Source organism: Callithrix jacchus, chromosome 22 (assembly GCF_049354715.1).
Source record: "Callithrix jacchus isolate 240 chromosome 22, calJac240_pri, whole genome shotgun sequence".
Classification (NCBI taxonomy): domain Eukaryota; kingdom Metazoa; phylum Chordata; class Mammalia; order Primates; family Cebidae; genus Callithrix; species Callithrix jacchus.
In genome coordinates this window covers 32,240,294-32,261,754 of record NC_133523.1, presented here as the reverse complement: position 1 = coordinate 32,261,754, position 21,461 = coordinate 32,240,294, and the positions used below count along the sequence as shown (strand labels likewise).

Here is a 21,461-nt window from a genome sequence, read left to right as displayed (position 1 = left end):
TTCACGCATGCGCACTAGCCTTCGGTCAAGTAAGCTCTGGCTTTTCCCCTGGATGCTCAGCGTTATGTAGCTTACGATGCTCGTCGTTTTCCCAGCTCTGACGCCAGATCTATACTATTCTGTAAACTGAGGCAGCGATGCTCAAAAAATGGAAGCAATTACTCTAGGATATCAAAAGACTGAAGCAAGCAATGAAACCTTTGCGCCGAGAAAAGGGAGACACAGCTCATATGCGCAGCGCCGCCCTCTTTTGGCGAAGCACCTAGGCCTGGCCCCTTCGGCGACCTGTAGCGCCGCGGAGCAAGCGCAGAAGGTTAGGCCAGCTGCGCGTCGCCATGGAGCCCGACGGGACCTACGAGCCGGGCTTCGTGGGTATTCGCTTTTGCCAGGAATGGTGAGGCTGAGGGAGAGGGTGATGTGGAAAGGGGGTGAGGAATGGCTCCAGGACTGACCCCTTGGCACCTCGCCCTCCCCACAGTAACAACATGCTATACCCCAAGGAAGACAAGGAGAACCGCATTCTGCTCTACGCGGTGAGCGCCCGAGTCTTCCTCGGCTGGTCCACCTGTTCCCAGCGTGGCCCCGCCCTGTTTCCTGCCTCTGTGACCCGACTCCTTCTTTGCCCCCCGCTGCACCCCAAGTTATCCCGACTCTCATGTCCGTCCCCATAGACTCCTTCCCGTCGTCATACCCTCCGGGATCACCCTGCCCTCCCCTCCCAGTCTCATCCGGAATCCCTCCGTTGACTCCCTTTCCCCTACACTCGCCCTCTCGTAGTGCCGGAACTGTGATTACCAGCAGGAGGCCGACAACAGCTGCATCTATGTCAACAAGATCACGCACGAAGTGGAGTGAGTGGCGGTCCCGGAGCTGGGGGCGGGGGTGTTGGCTCTGGAGGCCGGGTCTGAGCGTAATTATGCACCCCCGCGTCCCTGCAGCGAACTGACCCAGATTATCGCCGACGTGTCCCAGGACCCCACGTTGCCGCGGACCGAGGACCACCCGTGCCAGAAGTGAGCGCTCAGCTGGTGCTGGGGAGGGAAAGTGAGGCTCGTCCTCACTGGGCGAAGGGAGGAGGGAAGGGTGTCAAGCTCCCAATGACTTAGCTCCCACCCCCTCAGGTGTGGCCACAAGGAGGCTGTGTTCTTCCAGTCACACAGTGCCCGGGCCGAGGTAAGTGTCACGAGGCCTTTCTAAGTATCTGGGGCTTGCTTGGTCCTTCCCGGGGGTGGTGATACCAATATGGGTGTCCCTGCGTTTCTTGAATCCTGGGCCGGACCCTTATCTATTGGGGAAGTTCTCTTGCCTGTTCTTCTGGGGTGAGGCGCTGCTGGGTCCAGAACCTTGCTAACCGTGCATCCTTTCTGCCAGGACGCCATGCGTCTGTACTACGTGTGCACAGCCCCACACTGTGGCCACCGCTGGACCGAGTGACCTCACCTCTCCCCCGAGTGTAATAAACACCAGATTCCATGTGCGAGTTTCCTGTATTTATTTGCCTCGTGGGGAGGACACTGGCACCACGTATCCGGCTGCGCGATGCAGGGCACGGTGCTGTGCGTAGGCCTCCGGCCGGGAGCTGGTGAAACCGCAGTCCTCGCACACGTGCAGCTTCTCGCGGCGCTCACGGTAAGCGTAGCTGGCTGGCTGCCCATGCACCTTAGCAAGGTGAGCTTCCAGGGAGCAGCGCTGCGTAAATGCTTTGCCGCAAGCACTACAGCGGAAAGGCCGGATCCCTGCACAGATGGGCACAGAGGGGAGGGCTGGACAGAAAGGGCAATGGGCTCTGGACTAAAGCACCCCCACCTGTTTTACAGCATTGAGCATTTCCAGTCCCTATTCTAAGCTCTTCAGATTCTTCCACCCATGACCCACCATATGCTGACCACACCCAGTGCAGACGTGGGCCAGACACCTGTTTCCCCACCCTCATTCACAGGATGTTCCCTCTCCTGGGGGACAGAGAGGCCTTCCCTTGCCCTCGGATCTGGAGCCTGAATCATATAACCCACATCCGTCTGCACTCTGCGTCCCTTGCCATGCCCCTATCTTGGTGCCACCTTACACCCACCTGCTGGGGTCCGAGGGACATTATGTCTGGAGTCCCCACGCCCCACATACACAAACCCTGGACACTCCACATCCCAGTACCTCTCTCCATTTCCTTCCATCCCTGCCTTGGGCCCAGCAGCTTTTTCCTATTCCTATCACTGCTCACCAGTGTGAGTCCTCATGTGGCGCTTGAGATCGAAGGCGTCATGAAAGCCCTTGCCACAACAGCGGCACAGGTGGCGGCGCACAGGACTGTGGCACTTGAGGTGCCGCGTCAGCATGCGCTGCAGAGGGAAGGCCTTAGGGCAGAGTGGGCAGCCCAGCATCCCTGGGCCCCTGGGAGCAGAGGTCAGGTTGCCCTGTGTGGGCTGCTGGAGGGATGTGGGAGTTGTTAGCCCCTATGATTGGACCCTGCCCACCCTTCGTTACTCTGCAAATGAGTACCGAGTGCCCAGAGCCATAGAGGATTTAGGAAGGTGGAGACAGTGATTAGCGGGTGTACCTGCCAATCTCTAGGGCCTTCCCCCTTCTCCATGCCAGGTCCCATCTTCCAATGTGACATGAACTTTTTATTTGAGTCTTGCTCTGTCACCCAGGCTGGAGGTCAGTGCTGTGATCTCGATCTCAGCTCACTGCAACCTCCACCTCCCCGGTGCAAGTGATTCTTGTGCCTCATCCTCCCCAGTAGCTGGGATTACAGGCATAGACCACCATGCCCAGCTAATTTTTGTATTTGTCACAAAGATAGGGTTTCACCATGTTGGCCAGGCTGGTCTCTTAACTCCTGACCTCAAGCAATCCACCCACCTTGGCCTTGTGAAGTGCTGGGATTACAGGCGTGAGCCACTATGCCTGGCCTACTTTTCTAATTTTATTGTCTTTTTTTTTTTTTTTTTGAGATGGAGTCTCACTGTGTTGCCCAGGCTGGAATGCAGTGGCACAATGTCAGCTCACTGCAACCCCTGCCTCCAGGTTCAATTGATTCTCCTGTCTCAGCCTCCTGAGGAGCTGGAGTTACAGGTGTATGCTATCACGCCTGGCTAATTTTTGTATTTTTTTTTTTTTGGAACAGAGTCTCACTCTATTGCCCAGGCTGGAGTGTAGTGGCACAATCTCGGTGTACTGCAGCCTCCCCCTCCCAGGTTCAAGAGATTCTCCTGCCTCAGCCTCCCAAGTAGCTGGGATTACAGGCACATGCCACCACGCCTGGCTACTTTTTGTAATTTTAGTAGAGACTAAAATTACAGCACGGCCAGGCTGGTCTCGAACTCCTGACCCCAAGTGATCCGCCTGCCTTGGCCTCCCAAAGTGCTGGGATTACAGGTGTGAGCCACCACACCTGGCTAATTTTATTGTCTGTACCTGCAGCCCCCACCAAAATACAAACTCCATCATTTGTGAATTTTTGTCTTATTCCTGCTGAACATAAAACCCCATGTTTGGAATAGTGCCTGGCTCTTGTGAACATACACTAACATTCCAGCTGGCGCTTTCCTTCCTCTAATGTGTGCACAGCTGAAATAGCCCTTATCTCCCATCACACTTTTGTCACCTTCTGCCATGTTCTGACATAAGGCAGATCATCCACATGTGGGGCTGAATCTTGTTCTGCCCTGCTGGACAGAGAGATCCCTGTGGCTGCCCACCCTGTTAGTTGCCTAGGGTGGGACCTAACAGTAGAGAGCTCAATACTAGGAAAGGAGAGGCATTCCCAACAGAGAGAAGCAGAGGCGGACAGGTCCTGAGGCATGAGGGCTTGTGCAGATGGGACTGGGGAGGAAGAGGCCATCAGCTTCATTAAGGCTGAGAGCAGGCAGGGGTGAAACAGCTGGCTTTGTGGCCAGCTCCACACTCACCGCTGCCCATGGATCCCTGACACTGGATGACTCTTGCGCCAGTGGCCCCCCCAGGCTGCTGCAATCTGAGGAGAGAAGCTGAATGGTGATGCTTTGCATCTCCCCTGCTCCTTACCTCCAGGGACGGTGAGGGACCCACCTGGGATATAGGCATCTCCCCGGAGCTGGTCAGGCAGGTGGCCCCAGTTGGGTGGCTGTGGACGCCGACTCCTGACCAGGAAGGCACGGGGCATCCCCTCAGGAAGGCTCTCCACGCGCAGGGGCTGCCTCTTCTACCTGCTGTCAGACCTCAGCCCCAGGATGACTATCCCTGGTAGGAAAGGAGGGGAAGCCTCAGAGGAGCCTCATTCTCTTCATGCAAATTTCCTGACTGGCCCTGGGAGCAGACTAAGTTGGCTTGGGTTACCCCTGCCTGGGGACCTGCAGTCTTCTCCCAGGTTTCAGAGGGAACTGTCCAGTTTTTAGAGGTGAACAAGCACTAGGACCACCAAGCAGGGCCAGGAAAGGGGAGACCAGGCCTGGGGAGCTCTTGGGGATGGAGAGAGGAAGCATGGCCCCAGGGGGGGCCGAGTGTCTCCCAGGGGTTGAGGGTCTGTTTGCCAGGCAAATCAGTCACCAGGGCACAACCAGCAGCCTGCCTGGTTATTCAAATCACAGCAGCTGTCTGAGGACACAGAAGGGCCCCCCTGCTGTGATTGCCCTGCTCTATAGGGTACAGGGAAGACACCAGATCTGGATAGATCAGGGCAAAATGAGGATCTAGGCTGTGCATCCTCAGGCAGGACACCTCACCTCTCTGATCTTCAGACTCCCAGGGCTAACATTCAGCCAGAAGCACTATTCAGGTGTAGCAGGCACTAAAATTCTAGTTTGTTAATAATAGCAAAATAATAGCTCCTAGTGAATGCCTGGTACAACACTCCTCCTTCCCACAGTCTGGAAAGTAAAAGGTGGGAATTTTTTTTTTTTGAGATGGAGTTTCGCTCTTGAAGCCCAGGCTGAAGTGCAGTGGCGAGATCATGGCTCACTGGAACCTCCACCTCCCAGGTTCAAGCAATTCTCCTGCCTCAGCCTCTCAAGTAGCTGGTACTATTGGCATGCGCTACCACACCCAGCTAATTTTTGTATTTTTGGTAGAGATGGGGTTTCACCATGTTGGCCAGGCTGGTCTTGAACTCCTGACCTCAAGTGATCCACCCGCCTCTGCCTCCCAAAGTGCAGTGATTTCAGGTGTGAGCCACCTTGCCCAGCCCAAAGGGGGTCTCTTGACACAGCCAGGGGCTCCCAGGACCCTACCCCAGCACATTGGCCAAGCTCTGTTCTACACTTGATTGTTAGCCAAAAGGCTAAGAAGCAATTCAAGCTCTGTTTTTAAAATTTATTTTAATTAATTTATTTATTTTGAGGTGGCATTTCACTCATTGACCAGGCTGGAGTGCAATGGCACAATGTTGACTCACTGCAACCTGTGCCTCATGGGTTCAAGCGATTCTCCTGCCTCAGCCTCCCAAGTAGCTGGGATTACAGGCACCCACCACCCCGCCCAGCTAATTTTTTGTATTTTTAGTAGAGATGGGGTTTCACTATGTTGGCTAGGCTGGTCTTGAACTCCTGACTTCAGGTGATCTGCCCGTCTTGGCCTCCCAAAGTGCTGGGATTACAGGCATGAGCCACTGCACCCAGCCATTATTTTGTTTTGTTTTGAGACAGATTCTCACTCTGTCACCCAGGCTGGAGTGCTGTAGTACAGTAGTGCAATCTCTGCTCACTGCAGCCTCTGCCTCCCAGGTTCAAGTGGTTCTTCTGCCTTAGCCCCCCAAGTAGCTGGGACGATAGGCACGTGCCACCACGCCTTGCTAATTTTTGTATTTTTGATAAAGACTGGGTTTCACCACGTTTGCTAGGCTGGTCTCGAACTCCTGACCTCAAGTGATCCATCTGCCTCGGCCTCCTAAAGTGTTGGGATGGCAGGCGTGAGCCACCACAGCTGGACAACTCAACAATTTTCTAGGCTTTAGACCTAGCTTATTGATTGCATAAGTCCATGAAGGAGACACACCAGTGACAGCCCAGAGTGACCAAGCCAGTGAGGGGCAAGTGAAGCAGAGACCCAGCCATGATGGAGAAAACAAGGGGTCCTGGGGACACGGACAGTCTAGGGGTGCAAGAATGCACCCTGCTCCTGATGCAGTCTAGGGGTACAAGAATGGCTTCCTGGATAAGCCCTGAAAGAAGAGGTTTCAGATGAAAGGGTAGGGTGTTCTAGTCAGAGGGGGACTCTGTACAAAGCTTGAGGGTGAGGGGAGAGTTTCTTCATTTCTTCACATTGCCTGAGAGTTGTGCCAATTCATTTAGGGAAGCAAGGGTGACAATGCTGAGGATCTGCTGGCCACGCATTGCCACTTGCTCTCTGGAGGACCCATGGTAAGTCACTCCTCCTTGAGCCTCAGTTTCTGCATCTGGAAAACGAGACTAAGGAGTCTCCCTCTTCCTGGTTTGTACTGAAGATCCATGTAGAGATCCATGGAGAGAATGCTTAGCACACGAGGCCTGGCATGTGGCAGACATATAAGCAGGGAGTGGTTAGGAAGGCATTTTTTTTTTTTTTTTTTTTTTTGAGACAGGGCCTTGCTTTGTCACCCAGGCTGGAGTGGAGTGAACACAGCTCACTGCAGCCTCAAGCTCCTGAGCTCAAGCGATCTTCCCACATCAGCCTCCTGAGTAGCTGAGACTACAGGCATGCACCACCATACCCAGCTAATTTAAACATTTTTTGTAGAGACAGAGTCTTGCTAGGTTGCCTAGGGCTGGTTTCAAGCTCCTGAGCTCAAACTGTCTGCCTGCCTTGGCCTCCCAGTGTTGGGATTACAGGAGTGAGCTACCCCGTTCTGCCTAGGAACCCCTTCTCTGGGCAAGCATCTAGGCCTCAGTTGGGTCATCTGCAAAATGGGGTTTCAGGTGGTGTCTCCATTTTGCCATTGTTGGTTTTCCTGCAGCCCTGATTGGGATGCCTGGCACAGGCCTGGCAGCGCAGGACCAAGGAGCTGTCCTGATGGTACTGCCATGGGGAGGCCAAGGGTAGATGTGGGGGTGCATGCAGCGGGGGAGTTGCAGTGAAAGGTGAATTGTTTTCCTTCCAGGGACCCAGTTCTCCATGCCCACTACCAGGAACCCTCTCAGTCCTGTTCCACCCTGCTCCATGGCCTAGGAGTTTGACTGGGAGGCAGGGTCACCTGGGCTTCTATGCAATCTGGCTTTGAGTAGGATTTGGACCATGGGGTGCCCTGCAGGAGGGGAGTAAGGTCAGGGTGTTGATTCCCACTCCCTCCTGTGTGGGAGTCAGGGCCACAGCTCCCTCAGCACTACCCTCTCCCTGGGATTTGCTCTTTTGAGTTATTCCTTCTCCTTGTGCCTGGTAGCCTAGGGGTAGTAACAGCTTCGCAGTGCCAGTCCTGGCGTTCTGCACCAGCCCTGGTGGTTTCCCAGTCCCTGCCGCTCCTCTGCAAATGATCCCTTGGTTAAACTCTTTGGAATATCCCATCTAAGCACTGCTGTCATCTTCCTCCTGGGACCCTGTCATCTCACAAACCACATGCACACACACTCCACCACCGGCAGTGGCTTTTAACCAGGTTGTTTGCCCAAGGAGAAAGTATGATCCTTCCAGGACAGAGCTTGGCATTTGGAAGAGGGAAGTGGCGGACATGCTGGAACCTCTCTAGTTACCAACCCACTTGCCTTTCTTGCTGAGGCAACAGGAATGGAGATTGCTTTGATGTGTTTGGACCATCTTTCCTGTCCTGGACATCAAAGCAATCTCCTCCATTCCTGTTGCCTGGGACTCAGCTGAAGTGGAGACCCCTGGGAAGGACCTGCACTTCCTTCCTGCTGCCCTCAGGGGAGCCCTGCTCTGTGCCTTTTACTCCTGGTTGGCCCAGGCCACCCAGCAGCTGGGACCAATAACTTAGACCTCAGTCCCTCATAGAATTACCCTTCCTTCCAGTCTGTATTATACTAAAGCCTTCCGCTCTAAGGAGTGAACGCCTGGCTTACAGGGCCCACGCTGAAAGGATGGATAGTTGGTTACTCTTGATGGCATCGTGCGCCTGGCCTCTTTCTCTCCTGCTGTCACCATCTCTGAGCCCTCTGCACTCCACATGTACCCTTGGCCTCCCTGTAGCAGTACCATCAGGACAGCTCCTCCGTCCTGTGCTGCCAGGCCTGTGCCAGGCATCGCAGTCAGGGTTGCAGGAAAGCCAACAATTGTGAAATGGAGACACCACCTGAGGGTGTGCTGCTGGGTGCTACAGCAGCTGTGTTGCAACCATGAGGCCATAAGCTGGAGACTGCAAGTTGCTCTCAGAGGATGACAGAGCAGGAGAGGAAGACGCCACGTGCATGATGACATCAAGAGTAACCAATGTCACTCCACCTTGGGCCCTGAAAACCAGGTGTTTACTACTTGGAGCAGAAGGCTTTATTATGACACAGGTTGGAAGGGAGGGTAATTCCATGAGCGACAGAGGCCCAAGGTGGTCTCCTGGGTGTAGAGGCTGGACACTAAGCTTTACCCAGGGATGTTGGCAAAGGTTTTGGGCAATGGTGGCTGAACTAGGCAGGTGGGTTTATAGTCTTGCTATAAAGTCTTGGGGTGGTCTGTGGGCTTGGGCTCCCTGAGGCAGGGAAGAGTTGTGAGAAATAAGCAACACTGGGCATCACCCCAAACATTAAGAGCAGAGACTCAGAACAAACAAAAAAACCTGTTCTGGATGTTCCTTGGACTTAAATGTCATGAAGCAACAAGGCCCTGCCCAGTGAGGCCCCGCTCCTCCTCACACCTCATCTCCTGCCCTCCCTTCGCTCCCTCTGTTCCAGCCATCCTGGCTTCGCTGCTCTTCCCTCCACACACACATGTGGTCACCACAGGGCCTGTACACTGGCTGTGCTGTTGGCCTGGACGTGTTCCTGAGATGTCCTCTATCAAGCTTCAGCCCAGATGTCACCTCAAAAAGGCTTTCCTTGACCCTTCACCAGCAATGAATCTCCCCACCCTACCTAGCATTACAGATAGAACTCTAATTCCTGTGTCTGTTTCTCTAAAGAAGGTGAGTGGCCAAGAGGGCAGACGTGCTGACTGATGATCCTCCCTGGTATCTGGGTGGGAACTGGCAGGATTTTTTCTTTTGAGACTTGCTGACACCCAGGTTGGACTATAATGACGGCATGATCTCGGCTCACTGCAGCCTCTGCCTCCTGGGTTCAAGTGATTCTCCTGTCTTAGCCTCCTGAGTAGCTGAGACTATAGGTGTGTGCCAACCACTCCCAGCTAATTTTTGTATTGTTAGTAGAAATGGGGTTTTGCCATGTTGGCCAAGCTGGTCTCAAATTCCTGATCTCAGGTGATCCACCTACCTCGGCCTCCCAAAGTGCTGGGATTATAGGCGTGAGCCACCGCACCTGGCTGAATGTTTTGAACTTCAAGATTGGTCATGATGTGTGTCATGTCATGGAATCAGGAGGTATCAAACTCCTGGCCTCAAGTGATTCTCCCAAATCAGCCTCCGGAGTAGCCAGGATTACAGGTGCAGGCCACCATACCTAGCTTGGGCAAGCCTGCTCATGTGTTCTTAGTTTCCCTTGTGGGATGTGGTATGGGCTTGGCCCAGAGGCCCTGAGCCATGATGTGGCAAAGCATGGGCTGCTGGGCAAGGTAGGTGCATGATCATCACAGCAGCCCCAGTGAGTTCTCAGGCACTGACCGGGGGCAGGGAAGAGGGGCTGGCTCCTCCCTGGGGCACAGCTGGGCCCCACTGGGCAAGCACCTTGCACCGGTCTGTGGCAACTCTGTGGGCAGTGTGGGAGGACTGGTCCTGAGGTCATGGCTGTAGTTCCTGAACTTCTTAGGAACGCTGGTCCCATGTTCCCTCCCACTGACAGACTCGAGTCCACTGGGCATCACCCTCTACCCTCCCTCCCCACTTCCACCTGAAGACAGCTTTGTGGATAGGCCCAAATAGGCACCAGGAACCATTCCTCCAAGCTGTCAGTTTATTCACGTAAAATACCTAAGTCCTCAGAAGCAGCAGGGCTGCGGTAGAGGGGCTGCACCCTCAGTGCCCCCGTGCCTTCCTCCGCACGGCTTGCACCAGCAGCTCTGAGTAGTGTTCCAGCAGGGCCTGCAGATCTGGGCTGGCCAGGGGGTACAGTGTCGGTGGGGAGGGGGGGCCTGGGCTAGGCAGGGCCTGGGCTGGGGCCACACTGGTCCCCACCAGGCAGTTGGCCTCCAGTTGGCTGTGGATCCACAGGAAGGTGGAGACCAGCTCATTCTGTGCCTGCTGCTGCCTGGTGTCCACCTGGTCACTGGAGGCCAACTGCAAGGGATGCCATCCTTGTCAGGGGCCACCAAGGCCAGGTGGTCCCAAGAGCCCCCTCAACCCTTTCCCAACCCTGGGGCTTGGCTCACCACATGGTAAAGGTCGAGGGCTTCTTGGAAGGCTGTCTGCAGCCTGTGCAAGATGTTCCCCACCCTGCTCAGCTCAAAGGGGGATGGGGGCAGGGCTTCAGCCGGCACCCAGGGCTCACTCCAGCAGGCAGGGCTGCCCTCGATCAGACCGAGTGCACCTGGGGTAGAGAGGAGGGAATGAGCAAGATGAGCTGCATTCCACTGGTGTTGAGCGGCCAGGGTGGCTGGGTGGACTCCATGCTGTCCTTCTGTCTGGAACACTTCTCTGAGTCCCCAAGGCTCCCTCCCCTTCCTTCCTACAGGTCTCTGCTCCAATGCAGCCTCCTCCCTGAAGCCTTTTCTCAATCTCTGGTTTACAATCACAACTCCTGTCCGCACCTCGCACTCCCTCGCCTTCCTCTGTCCCTCCTGAGCACGTTGCTTTCCTTAAAGATCTAGTCTGGGAACTACCCCATGAAGATGTCAATTCTGTTTTTTTACCACCATGTTCCATGTCCCAGGGTCTAGCGCAAAGCCCAGCACATAAAGCTCGTTAAATGTTTATAAATGTAGCAAAGCGTGGGCTGCTGGGCAAGGTAGGTGCATGGTGATCACAGCAGCCCCAGTGAGTTCTCAGGCACTGACCGGGGGCAGGGAAGAGGGGCTGGCTCCTCCCTGGGGCACAGCTGGGCCCCACTGGGCAAGCACCTCGCACCGGTCTGTGGCAGTCAATATAAATAACTGGGTGTGGTCACTCACGCCTGTAATCCTAGCACTTTGGGAATCTGAGGCAGGTGGATCACTTGAGGTCAGGAGTTCAAGACCAGCCTGACCAACATGATGAAATCCCATCTCCACTAGAAATGCAAAAATTACCCCGGCATGGTAGTGCACGCCTGTAATCCCACCTACTCAAGCGGCTGAGGCAGGAGAATTGCATGAACCTGGGAGGCGGAGGTTGCAGTGAGTCGAGATCAGTCTGGGCAACAGAGCAAGACTCAGTCTCAGAAAAAAAAAAAAAAAAAAAATTTAAGGTAATAAATGAATGAATGAAAGGCACAGTCCCTGTGGCCAGATCAAGTGTCGACCTTTGGAGCTCAGCCAACTAGCACATGGGATGAGCTTAGGGGAGACAGTACTAGTTCCAAGGCTATACTCACCAGAGGTGGGCTCCAGGACAGAGGCAGTGCTGCCAGGGACGCCAGGTCCGGCCTCTGGAAGCTGGGGGCTACTGGGGTGGGCAGGAAGTCCAGGGGACTCAGAGGCTGGGAGACTTGGGAGAAAGGCAGGGCCATGGAGCCTCAGGGTGCTCCCGTCTACAGGGTTAGGGGCTGAGAAACTCGCTGTGCCTGGGACTGTGACATCAGGCTGGGCATCGACGGGGGGCAGCAGGAGCTCATCACAGACACTTGACAGAGTCAGTCTCAGGTTGGCCCGAGCCTCATGGTTACCCCAGGAGTGCAGAGCAGGCTCTTGGCTCTCACTGTCCAAATTGGGTGTCACCGTGGTGGTGGTGGTCTGAAGCTCCTGGCCCAGGGAGGCCAGGTCCCCCACGGATGACGGCCTACAGAGGGGCCGGGCCAACTCCTCCACGATAGGGCCCTTGCTGTCCCCGAGGGAGATGCTGCGTGATATCCTGGCATGGGAGTTGGCGGGGGCCTCCATGTAGGAGCAGGTGGAGGGGGCATGGACACCCTGAGCCAGGCCTAGGGTGGGTGCAGATGTGGGCGTTGGGAGCTTCCCGTCTGTGGGCAGCACGGAGGACGCAGGGACACAGGGCACCGGGCCCGTAAGGCAGGGGGCTGCAACGAAAGCAGATGGCACTGACTCACCTTTGCAGAGCTGACGCCCAGGGCCCCACCCCACAGCTCGGCTGGACATCTGGCCACTTGCCGAGAAACCCCGGGCTGTCTGTCTGGGGCTGGGGCACTCACGTGGTGGGCGCCAGGCCTCCAGGGTCTCCTGCACCTTCCCTGCAGCGAGGACCTGCAGGTACAGCTCTGAGGTGAGGACAAGGCCTCAGGATTTCCAGCCCCGTGTCCTAAGGGAGATGGCCCCAATACTCACGTGAGTCCCGTCTTGGGAGGTGTAGCCAGTACCTGCTTTGGGTTGGCTTCTACCTCGGTCTGTGGGCTTGACCTCCGGAGGTTTCACAAGGTGCTGGGTTGCTCGAGAAGGAAAGGTATGGGTGAACCTGTGGGGAGAGGAGCACAGGGGATGATTCTCACTCAGCCCACCTCGGAGGGCTGTCAAGGAAGCCAGAGGGTGGGCAGAGTTCACCAGCTTCTACCTGGATGCCTTCTGGTGGCTGGAGAGGAACTGCGTGGAGATGCTTAGGCGCGGGTTGAAGTAGTAGTCCTCAGCCTCAGAGGCCTCCGTGTCTCCCAGGGCTGTGGGGAAGAGCTCTAGGAGAAAATAACCCCTCCCACTGAGCAGCCCCAGCCCCAGGTCAGCCCACAGCCCAGCAGGGCAATCCCTAGAAACCCTTATGTACAGACACGGTACGTGTCCCAGGAGCAGGTGCAGCAGGTGAGGAAGCATCGTGAGGCTCAGGTCAAGACTGAAGCAGGGCAATAGGCACGGTGGATCACACCTGTAATCCCAGCACTTTGGGAGGCCAGGGTGGGCAGATCACCTGAGGCCAAGAGTTTGAGACCAGCCTGTCCCACATGGTGAAATCCCTTTTCTGCTAAAAATACAAAAAATTAGCTGGGTCTGATGGTGGGTGCCTGTAATCCCAGCTACTTGGAAGGGTGAGGCAGGAGAATCGCTTGAACCAGGGAGTCGGAGGTTACAGTGAGCCAAGGTCGCACCACTGCACTCCAGCCTGGATACAGAGGGAGACTCAGTCTCAAAAAAAAAAAAGAAGGAAAAAAAGATCAAAGAAGCAGGTACTGTCCACCCACCTTCCTGGCCCTGCTGGGGAGCCGACTCCAGGGATGCCAATGCTGTGCCCAGGCTGCACAGATAGCCTTAGCGGGTTCGGGTGAGGCAGGGCCCTACCTCTGCAGGGGGACTCAGTCAGCGTCTCAAAGTGATGGCGGAGGAACTTCTCCTGCTCGGGAGTCTGGGGTAGGGAGCTGCTGGGGACGCTGGGTCCCTCAGGCAGGGACAGCTCATCTTCTGTGGGACCTGTGTATCCTGACAGGGAAGGAGGGGAGGGACAAGAGGAGCCGCCAACACCATGAGTCATGGCAGACGCCACCTGAAATGGAGAAAGCGGGCCCACCCATCCCTGCCCTGTTGCCCTCAGGCTGAGAAGCAGGGATCCCCATCTTCCAGGCTCAGTGGGTGCCAAGTGCAGGGCCTGTGCTTAGACACTGTGACTGGCCCTAAGCCAGGCCCAGGCAGCAAGTTCCCTGCTTGTCTGGTCCCTGCTTACCTGGGAAATGGGGCAGCAACGTGACAAACCGAGGGGTGGGGTCCGGTGGCGGAACTGGCGAGTGTATGGCCACGAAGCTGCATTCCAGGTCGGCCTCTGACTCCCCCGAGTCTGAAGGAGAGAGTCGGGGTCAGGAGCCCACAGCCCAACCATTCTGGTGAGTCAGGGCCAGGGTTATACTTCCTTGGGCTCAATTCCTCCATCCGGAGGAGGGATGATAAGAGCACTCGCATAAAAGAGGTTTTTAATACCTATTTTTAGATTGCATTCCAGCCTGGGCAATTAAGCAAGACTCCTGTACTCTCTTCCCCTCTTTTTCTTTCTTAAAAAAAAAAAAAAAAGAGCACCCACCCCCATTTTATGGATGAGGGAAGTTTCACATCAAGGAGGTAACAGAGCTGGGCTCTCAGGTGTGGAGAGCTGGGCCCAGAATCCTCAGGAAGCGGCAGGGACCACTTGTGTCTTCCTCGACAGACTCTAAGCTTCAGGACTGGGTCAAACTCACCACTGGTGCCCAGAAAGAGGCCTGGCTGAATCACAGGGTCCCTACCTGCCCTGTACTTACCCTCAGGCGGGCTCTGATCCTTTGGGCTGACGGAGGACACCCTGAGGTAGGAGTCGCCCTGCTGGTCTCCAGGCCTGGCCTCCGCCTCCTTCCCGCAGTACTGGCTACAGTGCCAGTGGGGGTGGAGAGGGAACAAAGAGACTTCAGCTGGAGACTCAACAGCCAGCCCCAGCTGAAGACTCAACAGCCAGCCCCACCCGGAGCCCCTAGGCACCTGTTGCTCCTGCAGTAGCACTGCCTCAGCCTCCCTGCCTCCTCCAAATGTCCCCTCCTTCCCCCAGGTCAGGCCCCCCCGCTGCACCCCACCTGGAACCAGGGAACTAAGGCCTGACTCCATCCCCATCCCCACATCAACTGTCCCCACTCCCACAAGCCCAGTGGGAAGGCAGAGAGCAGTTCTTCCAGGGTGCACCTATCAGCTGGGGCTTCCTCCAACTAAGTTTCCCTTCGAGGAAAGGACACCCACCTGTCTGTCCCTGTGACTGTCACTTCTGCCTCCAGGGTGTAGAGGATGAGCTCACTGGCTTCATTCGATGATTCCCTCTGTTGGGGCAGGAAGGAGGGGTGCCCACAGCCAGCCTCCTGGGGACTATCTGACTATGGGGAAAATAGCACAGACATTCTGAGCCAGCCATGGCACCTGGGGCCACCAATGGTGTGCCAGGAACCATGCTGGCAGACCTGCTGCTGGAGGCTGTGACCCAGGGCCTGTGCCACACATTCTGCTCGAGACCAGCTTGTCCTGGGCTGCCCCTGCACTATCAGTCCCTTTACAGATAAGGAAGAGGTGTGGCACCAAAAATAGGAGGCCCAACCCTCTACGGGTCTATTTGTATGAAGTTCAAGAATAGGAAGCCCAGTTTGTGGTGAGAGGTCAGAACACTGGTTATCTTGGTGGGAGGACCTGATGAGGACGGGCAGAAGAAACCGGTTTCCAGGAGGTAGAAAACACTCCAGATTCTACCCAGAGTAGTGGACACATACGAATGACACAAGTAGTTCATCAAGATATATACCTAAGATCTGTGCATGTTACTGGATATATATTATATCACAATAAAATAAAAATTATAGAAGAGGATAAAAAGAATTTTGTTTGGCAAATAGTATAATAAGAGCTAAAGTAGCTAAAGAGCTAAAGCAACCTTTAAGAGCCCAGGCCTATACTTAGCATGGATTCCTGTAAAGCCCTCTGGGGCAGAAGAGATTGTTATCACCATTCAAAAACATTTTTTTTTTAAGACGGAGTCTTGCTCTGTAGCCTAGGCTGGAGTGCAATGGCATGATCTCGGCTCACTGCAGCCTCCATTTCCCGGGTCCCAGTTCAAGCAATTCTCCTGCCTCAGCCTCCCGAGTTGCTGGGATTACAGGTGTGTGCCACCATGCCCAGCTAATTTTTGTATTTTTAGTAGAGACAGGGTTTGACCAAGTTGGCCAGGATGGTCTCAAACTCCTGATCTCGTGATCCACCTGCATTGGTCTCCCAAAGTGTTGGGATTACAGGCATGAGCCACTGCACCTGGCCCTAAACAAAATTTTTTATAAGAAAAAAAAAACCAAAACAAACACATTTTAAAAATATTTTTGTAGAGGTGGGACCTTGCTATGTTGCCCTGGCTGGCCTTGAACTCCTCAAGTGATCTTTAAATGATCCTCCTGCCTTGGTCTCCCCAAATGCTGGGATTACAGGTGTTACCCACTGCCCCTGCCTGACCCCATTATGACTACTTTTAAAAAACTGAAGCCCAGAGAGGTTAAGTCTCTTACTCCAGGTCACAAAACCGGGAATGGGTACGGCCAGTGGTCGATCCACCCAAATGTACCCCACTTGGGTATAAGCCTTCTCTAGCATCTAAGCTCTTAACCCCGAAGTGACCCACTTTCCAAAGACTCCTGTCTGCCCTGGTAAGTCTTGCTGTGCACCAGACCTGGGGCTCACCCTTCTGCCCTTCACCATCTCATGTAATCCTCCCTTCCCCCATGGAGTGGGAGTCAGGCTGAGGCCCCAGGCCCTGGGGCCGTCATGGTACAGGGACTGCTGGCCAGGCTGGGGTGGAAGTGCACACCTCACTCAGCAGGCCAGCCAGGCTCTGTGGCTCCAGTGAATCCAGAACGGAGTTCTCCAGATTCTCGGGCTTCATGGGGGTAAAGTAGCAATCCAGGTCCTGGGCATCAAGAATGGTCTTGAGTGGCTCCTGGTCGGCCCGTTCTGCCCAGCGGCCGTGGGGCTGGTAGCTGCGCTTGGCATGGAAGGCCGAGCCATCTGGCACATCATCATCCCCTAGCTTGAAGGATATGGGACAGTCAGGAAGCTGGCTGAGTGCTCACCCACTGCAGGGAGCGCCATGGACATTTCAAACAGCCCATCTGGCCTCCTGACTTTCAACACCATTCAGAAACAACTTCCAGATACGTATCTCCAGCTGGAACCTTTCTCTCTGTTTTTTTGGGTTTTTTATGAGACGAAGTCTTGCTCTGTCTCCTGGGCTGGAGTGCAGTGGTGTGACCTCAGCTCACTGCAACCTCTGCCTCCTGCGTTCAAGCAATTCTCCTGCCTCAGCCTCCTGAGTAGCTGGGATTACAGGTGCCCACCACCATGCCTGGTTAATTTTTGCATTTTTAGTAGTGATGGGGTTTTGCCAGGTTGACCAGGGTGGTCTCAAATTCCTGACCTCAAGTGATCCACCCACCTCAGCCTCCCAAAGTGTTGGGATTACAGGCGTGAGCCAAAGCACCGAGCTTGTTTTTTTTTTTTTTTTTTTGGTAGAGGTGGACTCTCACTATGTTACCTAGGCTGGTCTCAAACCCCTGGCCTCAGGCAATCCTCCTGCTTCGGCCTCCCAAAGTGCTGAGATTGCCTGGCCCTGAACCTTTCTCTGAAACTTCCAAATTGCACATGTGACTGCTCTACATCTCTGTATAGATGTCTGGTGGGTATTTCAAAGTTAACGTGCTGACAACTCATTTCCTCCCCACAAACCTGCTCCTCCTAGAACCTTCCGTTTCAGTAATTTTTTCCGTTGCTCAGGCCCCAACCTTGGGATCATCTTTCATTTACCTCTCTTATTCTGTCTCTTATAATCCACATTGTCTTTCTCTCTTTTCTTTTTCTTTCTTCTTTTTTAACAGACAATGTCTCTGTCATCTAAGCTGGAGTGTAGTAGCACGATCCTGCAGTCTCCAACTCTTGGGCTCAAGTGATCCTCCTGCCTCAGCCTCCTGCGTAGCTAGGACTATGGGTGTGTACCACCATGCTTGGCTATTTTTAAATTTTGTGTAGAGATGGGGATCTCACTATGTTGCCTAAGCTGGTCTTGAACTCCTGGTCTCATGGCCTTTACATGTACAGGCTGTTATGACTGGAACATTCGTCCCAATATCTACCTGTCTCACTTGCTTCAACTCTGCTCAAATATTTTCCCAGTGAGGCCTTTCCTGTTTACTTAAAACTGCCACCCCCAACACTCCTTATTTTTTCTTTAAAAAAAATTTTTTTTTTTTTGAGACGGAGTTTCACTGTTGTTACCCAGGCTGGAGTGCAATGGCACGATCTCGGCTCACTGCAACCTCCACCACCTGGGTTCAGGCAATTCTCCTGCCTCAGCCTCCCGAGTAGCTGGGACTACAGGCGTGCACCACCATGCCCAGCTAATTTTTGTATTTTTAGTAGAGACGGGGTTTCACATTGTTGACCAGGATGGTTTCGATCTCTTGACCTCGTGATCCACCCGCCTTGGCCTCCCAAAGTGCTGGGATTATAGGCGTGAGCCACCGCGCCTGGCCTAATTTTAATTTTTTTATGAGACAAGGTCTTGGCTCTGTTGCCCAGGCTGCAGTGCTGTGGTACTATCTCAGCTCCCTGCAGCCACAATCTCCCTAGCTCAAGAAATCCTCCCACTTCAGCCTCCTGAGTAGCTGGGACTACAGATGTGCACCACCGTGCCTAATTTTTTTTTTAATTTTTTGTAGAGATGGAGTCTCACTATGTTGCTCAGGCTGATCTTGAACTCCTAGGCTCAAGCAATCACCTGTCTTGGCCTCCCAAAGTGTTGGGATCATAGGTGTGAGCCACCATGCCAGGACCCTGTTCTTTTTCTCTTTTTTGAGTCAGGCTCTCACTCTGTTGCCTAGGCTGGAGTGCAATGGTGCCATCTTGGCTCCCTATAGCCTCAATCTCCTGGGTTCAAGTGATCTTCCCACCTCAGCCTCCTGAGTAGCTGGGACCATGGACATAGACTCACAAAGCTCACTTGTCTGTGTGGGCGAGGGAGCCTGTGAAGGGAGAGGCTTTTGTTCCCCTTGTTCACTGCTGTGTCTCTGACAGCCAGAACAATGCCTGGCACAGGGCACTGATCAAGAACAAAGGGCTGTCTCACTGAGCCTGCAAGGATGGCGGGGCTTCTCCAGGGCAAGGAGAGACATGGAAAGGAAAATGGGCTTCCAGAAGAAGGCAGAACTGGGGAGGCCTCTCCTCTGCCAGCCCGAGCGATCCTCTCCCTGAAGACTTACCAGCCGTTTTGCCCAGAGTGGCAGCTTGCCATTGGTTAGCAGGCACCGAGGATCTGGAGAGAAACACATGGAATCTATGAAGAGGACAAACGCCCAACAAACAGGCCACATGCACAACCGGGCAGTCCCCAAAGGGGCAACATCACAACCCACAGGTCAACAGCACTGGGTGTCAAGGAAATGCCAACTTAAACTGTGGGATGCCATGTTTGACTCACAAGACTGACTGAGGTGAAAATGCATAATACTAACAAAGGATGGCAGGAAAAGTGTGGGGGCAATGGAGAGCGTAATGCAATGCAGGGTGGGGCAGTAACTGGTTTGGAGAACTCTTGGGGTTCCTTTTTTTTTTGAGACAGAGTTTCGCTCTTGTTACCCAGGCTAGAGTGCAATGGCACAATCTTGGCTCACCGCAACCTCTGCCTCCTGGGTTCAGGCAATTCTCTTCCCTCAGCCTCCTGAGTAGCTGGGACTACAGGCACGCACCACCATGCCCAGCTAATTTTTTTTTTTTTTTTGTATTTTTAGTAGAGATGGGGTTTCACCATGTTGGACCAGGATGGTCTTGATCTTTTGACCTCATGATCCACCCTCCTCGGCCTCCCAAAGTGCTGGGATTACAGGTTTGAGCCACCACGCCTGGCCATAATTCAGTTTATGACCTAAGTGATATGATGTGTCTCCCATGGCTGTGCACAGAGGTAGATTAGCATATAGGAAAAGGCCTGTAAGAATTCATAACATGAGAATAAAAGCGGCCAACCTGTGGAGGACACTGGATTGGGTATGAGGCTGGCGACAAGGAAAATGAGCTTGCTCTGCAACGTTTGATTTTCCCAGGGTGTTTTCTCACCTTGCTGCTGCCTTCCAGTCAGCCCCTGCCTTTGTCTCCCTTATTGGGAGAGCCCAGCCCCACCCTAAAATCACCCAGCGCTTATCACTGTTTCCCAGTTGCTCTCGAGGCTAGATGCATCATGGTCAATGGGACCTGAAGGAAGCCTGTGGAGGCTTCTGGAAAACAGCGTCCTGTCTAAAGGGGATTCTCAGGAGAGAACATCTCTCCTCTTCAACCACATCATTCATTCATTTATTAAGACAGGGTCCCACTTTGTCACCCAGCCTGGAGTGCAGTGGCACAACCCAGCTCACTGCAGCCTCAACCGCTGGTCTCAAGCAATTCTCCTGCCTCAGCCCCCGAGTAGCTGGGTATAAGGTGCACACCACTATACCCAGCTAATTTGTATATATTTTGTAGAGACGAGATTTCGCTATGTTGCCCAGGCTGATCTTGAACTCCTGAGCTCAAGCAATTCACCCACCGTGGCTTCCCAAGTGCTGGGATTATAGGCATGACCCACTGCACTCAGCCTCAAACACATCTTACATGCCTGGTCAGGTGGTGTGAGTGGATGGCGTTGACTAGTCTCTGCCCTCAGGAGTGATCACATGTTCTGACCTGGACAGCTTCAGCAACTGACTTAGAAGTGAGCACATGTCATACCAGGAACATAAGCCACACAACCCTGAGATGGCTTGAGTTTAGGAAAGAAGTGCTTTCTTCTCTATGGTGCTTTATAAACCTGTAGCTGCTGGGGGTAGCTTTTCCCCTACTAAAGGGAGAGCTTGTCTGTCAGCAAAGCCAATATGAAGAAAAGCAGAGCCAAAAGATACAAAAAAAAAACCTTCCTTTTAACATCGTCTTACTATCTGGATCCAGCCATGTTGAAAGCCAATCTTACTAAATTTTCAGGCACTAAAAAATTATCTTCCTGACTTAAATCTGGTTGCTTTTATACTGAGAGTCTTAACTGATATGATTATTGAGTTTCCTTCTTTTTCTACAGACAGGGTCTCACTCTGTTGTTCAGGGTAGAGTGCAGTGGTGTGATCATAGCTCACTATAACCTTGAATTCCTGGGCTCAAACGATCTTCCTGCCTCAGTCTCCCAAGTAGCTGGGACTATAGGTGTGCACCACGTCGGGCTAATTTTTTTTTTTCTTTTTTTTTTTTTTGAGACAGAGTTTCACTCTTGTTACCCAGGCTGGAGTGCAATGGCGTGATCTCAGCTCACCACAACCTCTGCCTCCTGGGTTCAAGCAATTCTCCTGCCTCAGCTTCCCCAGTAGCTAGGACTACAGGTATGTGCCACCATGCCCAGCTAATTTTTGTATTTTTAGTAGAGACAGGGTTTCACCATGTTGACCAGTATGGTCTCAATCTCTTGACCTCGTGATCCACCTGCCTCGGCCTCCCAAAGTGCTGGGATTACAGGCGTGAGCCACCGCGCCTGGCCCAATTTTTTTCTTTTTGTAGGAATAGGGTTTTGCTATGTGCCAGGCTGGTCTCAAACTCCTGACCTCAAGCGAACTTTCTGCCTCAGCCTCCCATGTAGTTGGGACTACAGATGTGTGCCACTATGCCCGTCTAATTTGTTGTTTAATTTTTTTTTTTTTTTTTTTTTTTTTGCAGAGATTGGCTTTGCTATGTTGCCCAGGCTGGTTGATCTCCTGGCTTCAAGTGACCCTCCCATTTCAGCCTCCCAAAGTGCTGAGATTCTAGGTGTGAGCTACCATGCTCAGCCTGATTACTGAGTTTTATTTATTTTATTTTTATTACTATTTTTTTGAGATGGTGCCTCATTCTGTAACCCAGGC

At 53.5% G+C, this 21,461-nt stretch overlaps 3 protein-coding genes across 24 annotated transcripts in view; 1 reads left to right on the top strand and 2 right to left on the bottom strand.

The window, feature by feature from the left end:
* Positions 1 to 23: 23 nt before the first annotated feature.
* POLR2I (RNA polymerase II subunit I) lies at positions 24 to 1,473 on the top strand. Of its 2 annotated transcripts, XM_002762058.7 has the most exons (6): positions 24 to 394; positions 479 to 533; positions 778 to 851; positions 939 to 1,013; positions 1,122 to 1,173; positions 1,372 to 1,473. In XM_002762058.7, the coding sequence occupies exons 1-6, from the start codon at positions 336 to 338 to the stop codon at positions 1,432 to 1,434; spliced, it is 378 nt and encodes a 125-aa protein (XP_002762104.2). In that variant the 5' UTR covers positions 24 to 335; the 3' UTR covers positions 1,435 to 1,473. The 2 variants fall into 2 exon arrangements, with proteins under 2 accessions (XP_002762104.2, XP_008986039.1); XM_008987791.5 differs by lacking the exon at positions 479 to 533.
* Positions 1,474 to 1,475: 2 nt separating this feature from the next.
* OVOL3 (ovo like zinc finger 3) lies at positions 1,476 to 4,273 on the bottom strand. The gene is made up of 4 exons (XM_003735558.6): positions 4,048 to 4,273; positions 3,909 to 3,973; positions 2,219 to 2,423; positions 1,476 to 1,736 (listed from the first exon to the last, which is right to left on the bottom strand). The coding sequence occupies exons 1-4, from the start codon at positions 4,139 to 4,141 to the stop codon at positions 1,492 to 1,494; spliced, it is 609 nt and encodes a 202-aa protein (XP_003735606.4). The 5' UTR covers positions 4,142 to 4,273; the 3' UTR covers positions 1,476 to 1,491.
* Positions 4,274 to 9,942: 5,669 nt separating this feature from the next.
* The window catches only part of WDR62 (WD repeat domain 62), a 46,156-nt gene continuing 34,637 nt past the window's right edge, over positions 9,943 to 21,461 (bottom strand). For 9 of the 21 annotated variants that reach the window (XM_078359106.1, XM_078359110.1, XM_078359096.1 and 6 more), the window contains 12 exons: positions 18,807 to 18,859; positions 16,364 to 16,582; positions 14,764 to 14,894; positions 14,298 to 14,401; positions 13,733 to 13,843; positions 13,354 to 13,491; positions 12,641 to 12,755; positions 12,418 to 12,544; positions 12,285 to 12,336; positions 11,511 to 12,152; positions 10,372 to 10,529; positions 9,943 to 10,296 (listed from right to left, as the gene is read on the bottom strand). In XM_078359106.1, the coding sequence (XP_078215232.1) occupies positions 9,982 to 10,296; positions 10,372 to 10,529; positions 11,511 to 12,152; positions 12,285 to 12,336; positions 12,418 to 12,544; positions 12,641 to 12,755; positions 13,354 to 13,491; positions 13,733 to 13,843; positions 14,298 to 14,401; positions 14,764 to 14,894; positions 16,364 to 16,582; positions 18,807 to 18,859 (2,165 nt within the window). In that variant the 3' untranslated portion in view covers positions 9,943 to 9,981. The remainder of the gene's footprint in view (positions 10,297 to 10,371; positions 10,530 to 11,510; positions 12,153 to 12,284; positions 12,337 to 12,417; positions 12,545 to 12,640; positions 12,756 to 13,353; positions 13,492 to 13,732; positions 13,844 to 14,297; positions 14,402 to 14,763; positions 14,895 to 16,363; positions 16,583 to 18,806; positions 18,860 to 21,461) is intronic. The other 12 variants (XM_078359111.1, XM_078359099.1, XM_035284877.3 and 9 more) reach the window with 3 other exon arrangements.

Excerpts from the sequence above, each read along its gene's own strand:
- POLR2I (XM_008987791.5), top strand. The coding sequence starts at position 149 with ATGGAAGCAATTACTCTAGGATATCAAAAGACTGAAGCAAGCAATGAA. Across the intron at positions 852-938 it reads AAGATCACGCACGAAGTGGA|CGAACTGACCCAGATTATCG; the intron begins GTGAGTGGCGGT and ends GCGTCCCTGCAG. Across the intron at positions 1,014-1,121 it reads GAGGACCACCCGTGCCAGAA|GTGTGGCCACAAGGAGGCTG; the intron begins GTGAGCGCTCAG and ends CCACCCCCTCAG.
- OVOL3 (XM_003735558.6), bottom strand. The coding sequence starts at position 4,141 with ATGCCCCGTGCCTTCCTGGTCAGGAGTCGGCGTCCACAGCCACCCAAC. Across the intron at positions 3,974-4,047 it reads GGGAGATGCCTATATCCCAG|ATTGCAGCAGCCTGGGGGGG; the intron begins GTGGGTCCCTCA and ends TTCTCTCCTCAG. Across the intron at positions 2,424-3,908 it reads TCAGGGATCCATGGGCAGCG|CAGCCCACACAGGGCAACCT; the intron begins GTGAGTGTGGAG and ends ACATCCCTCCAG.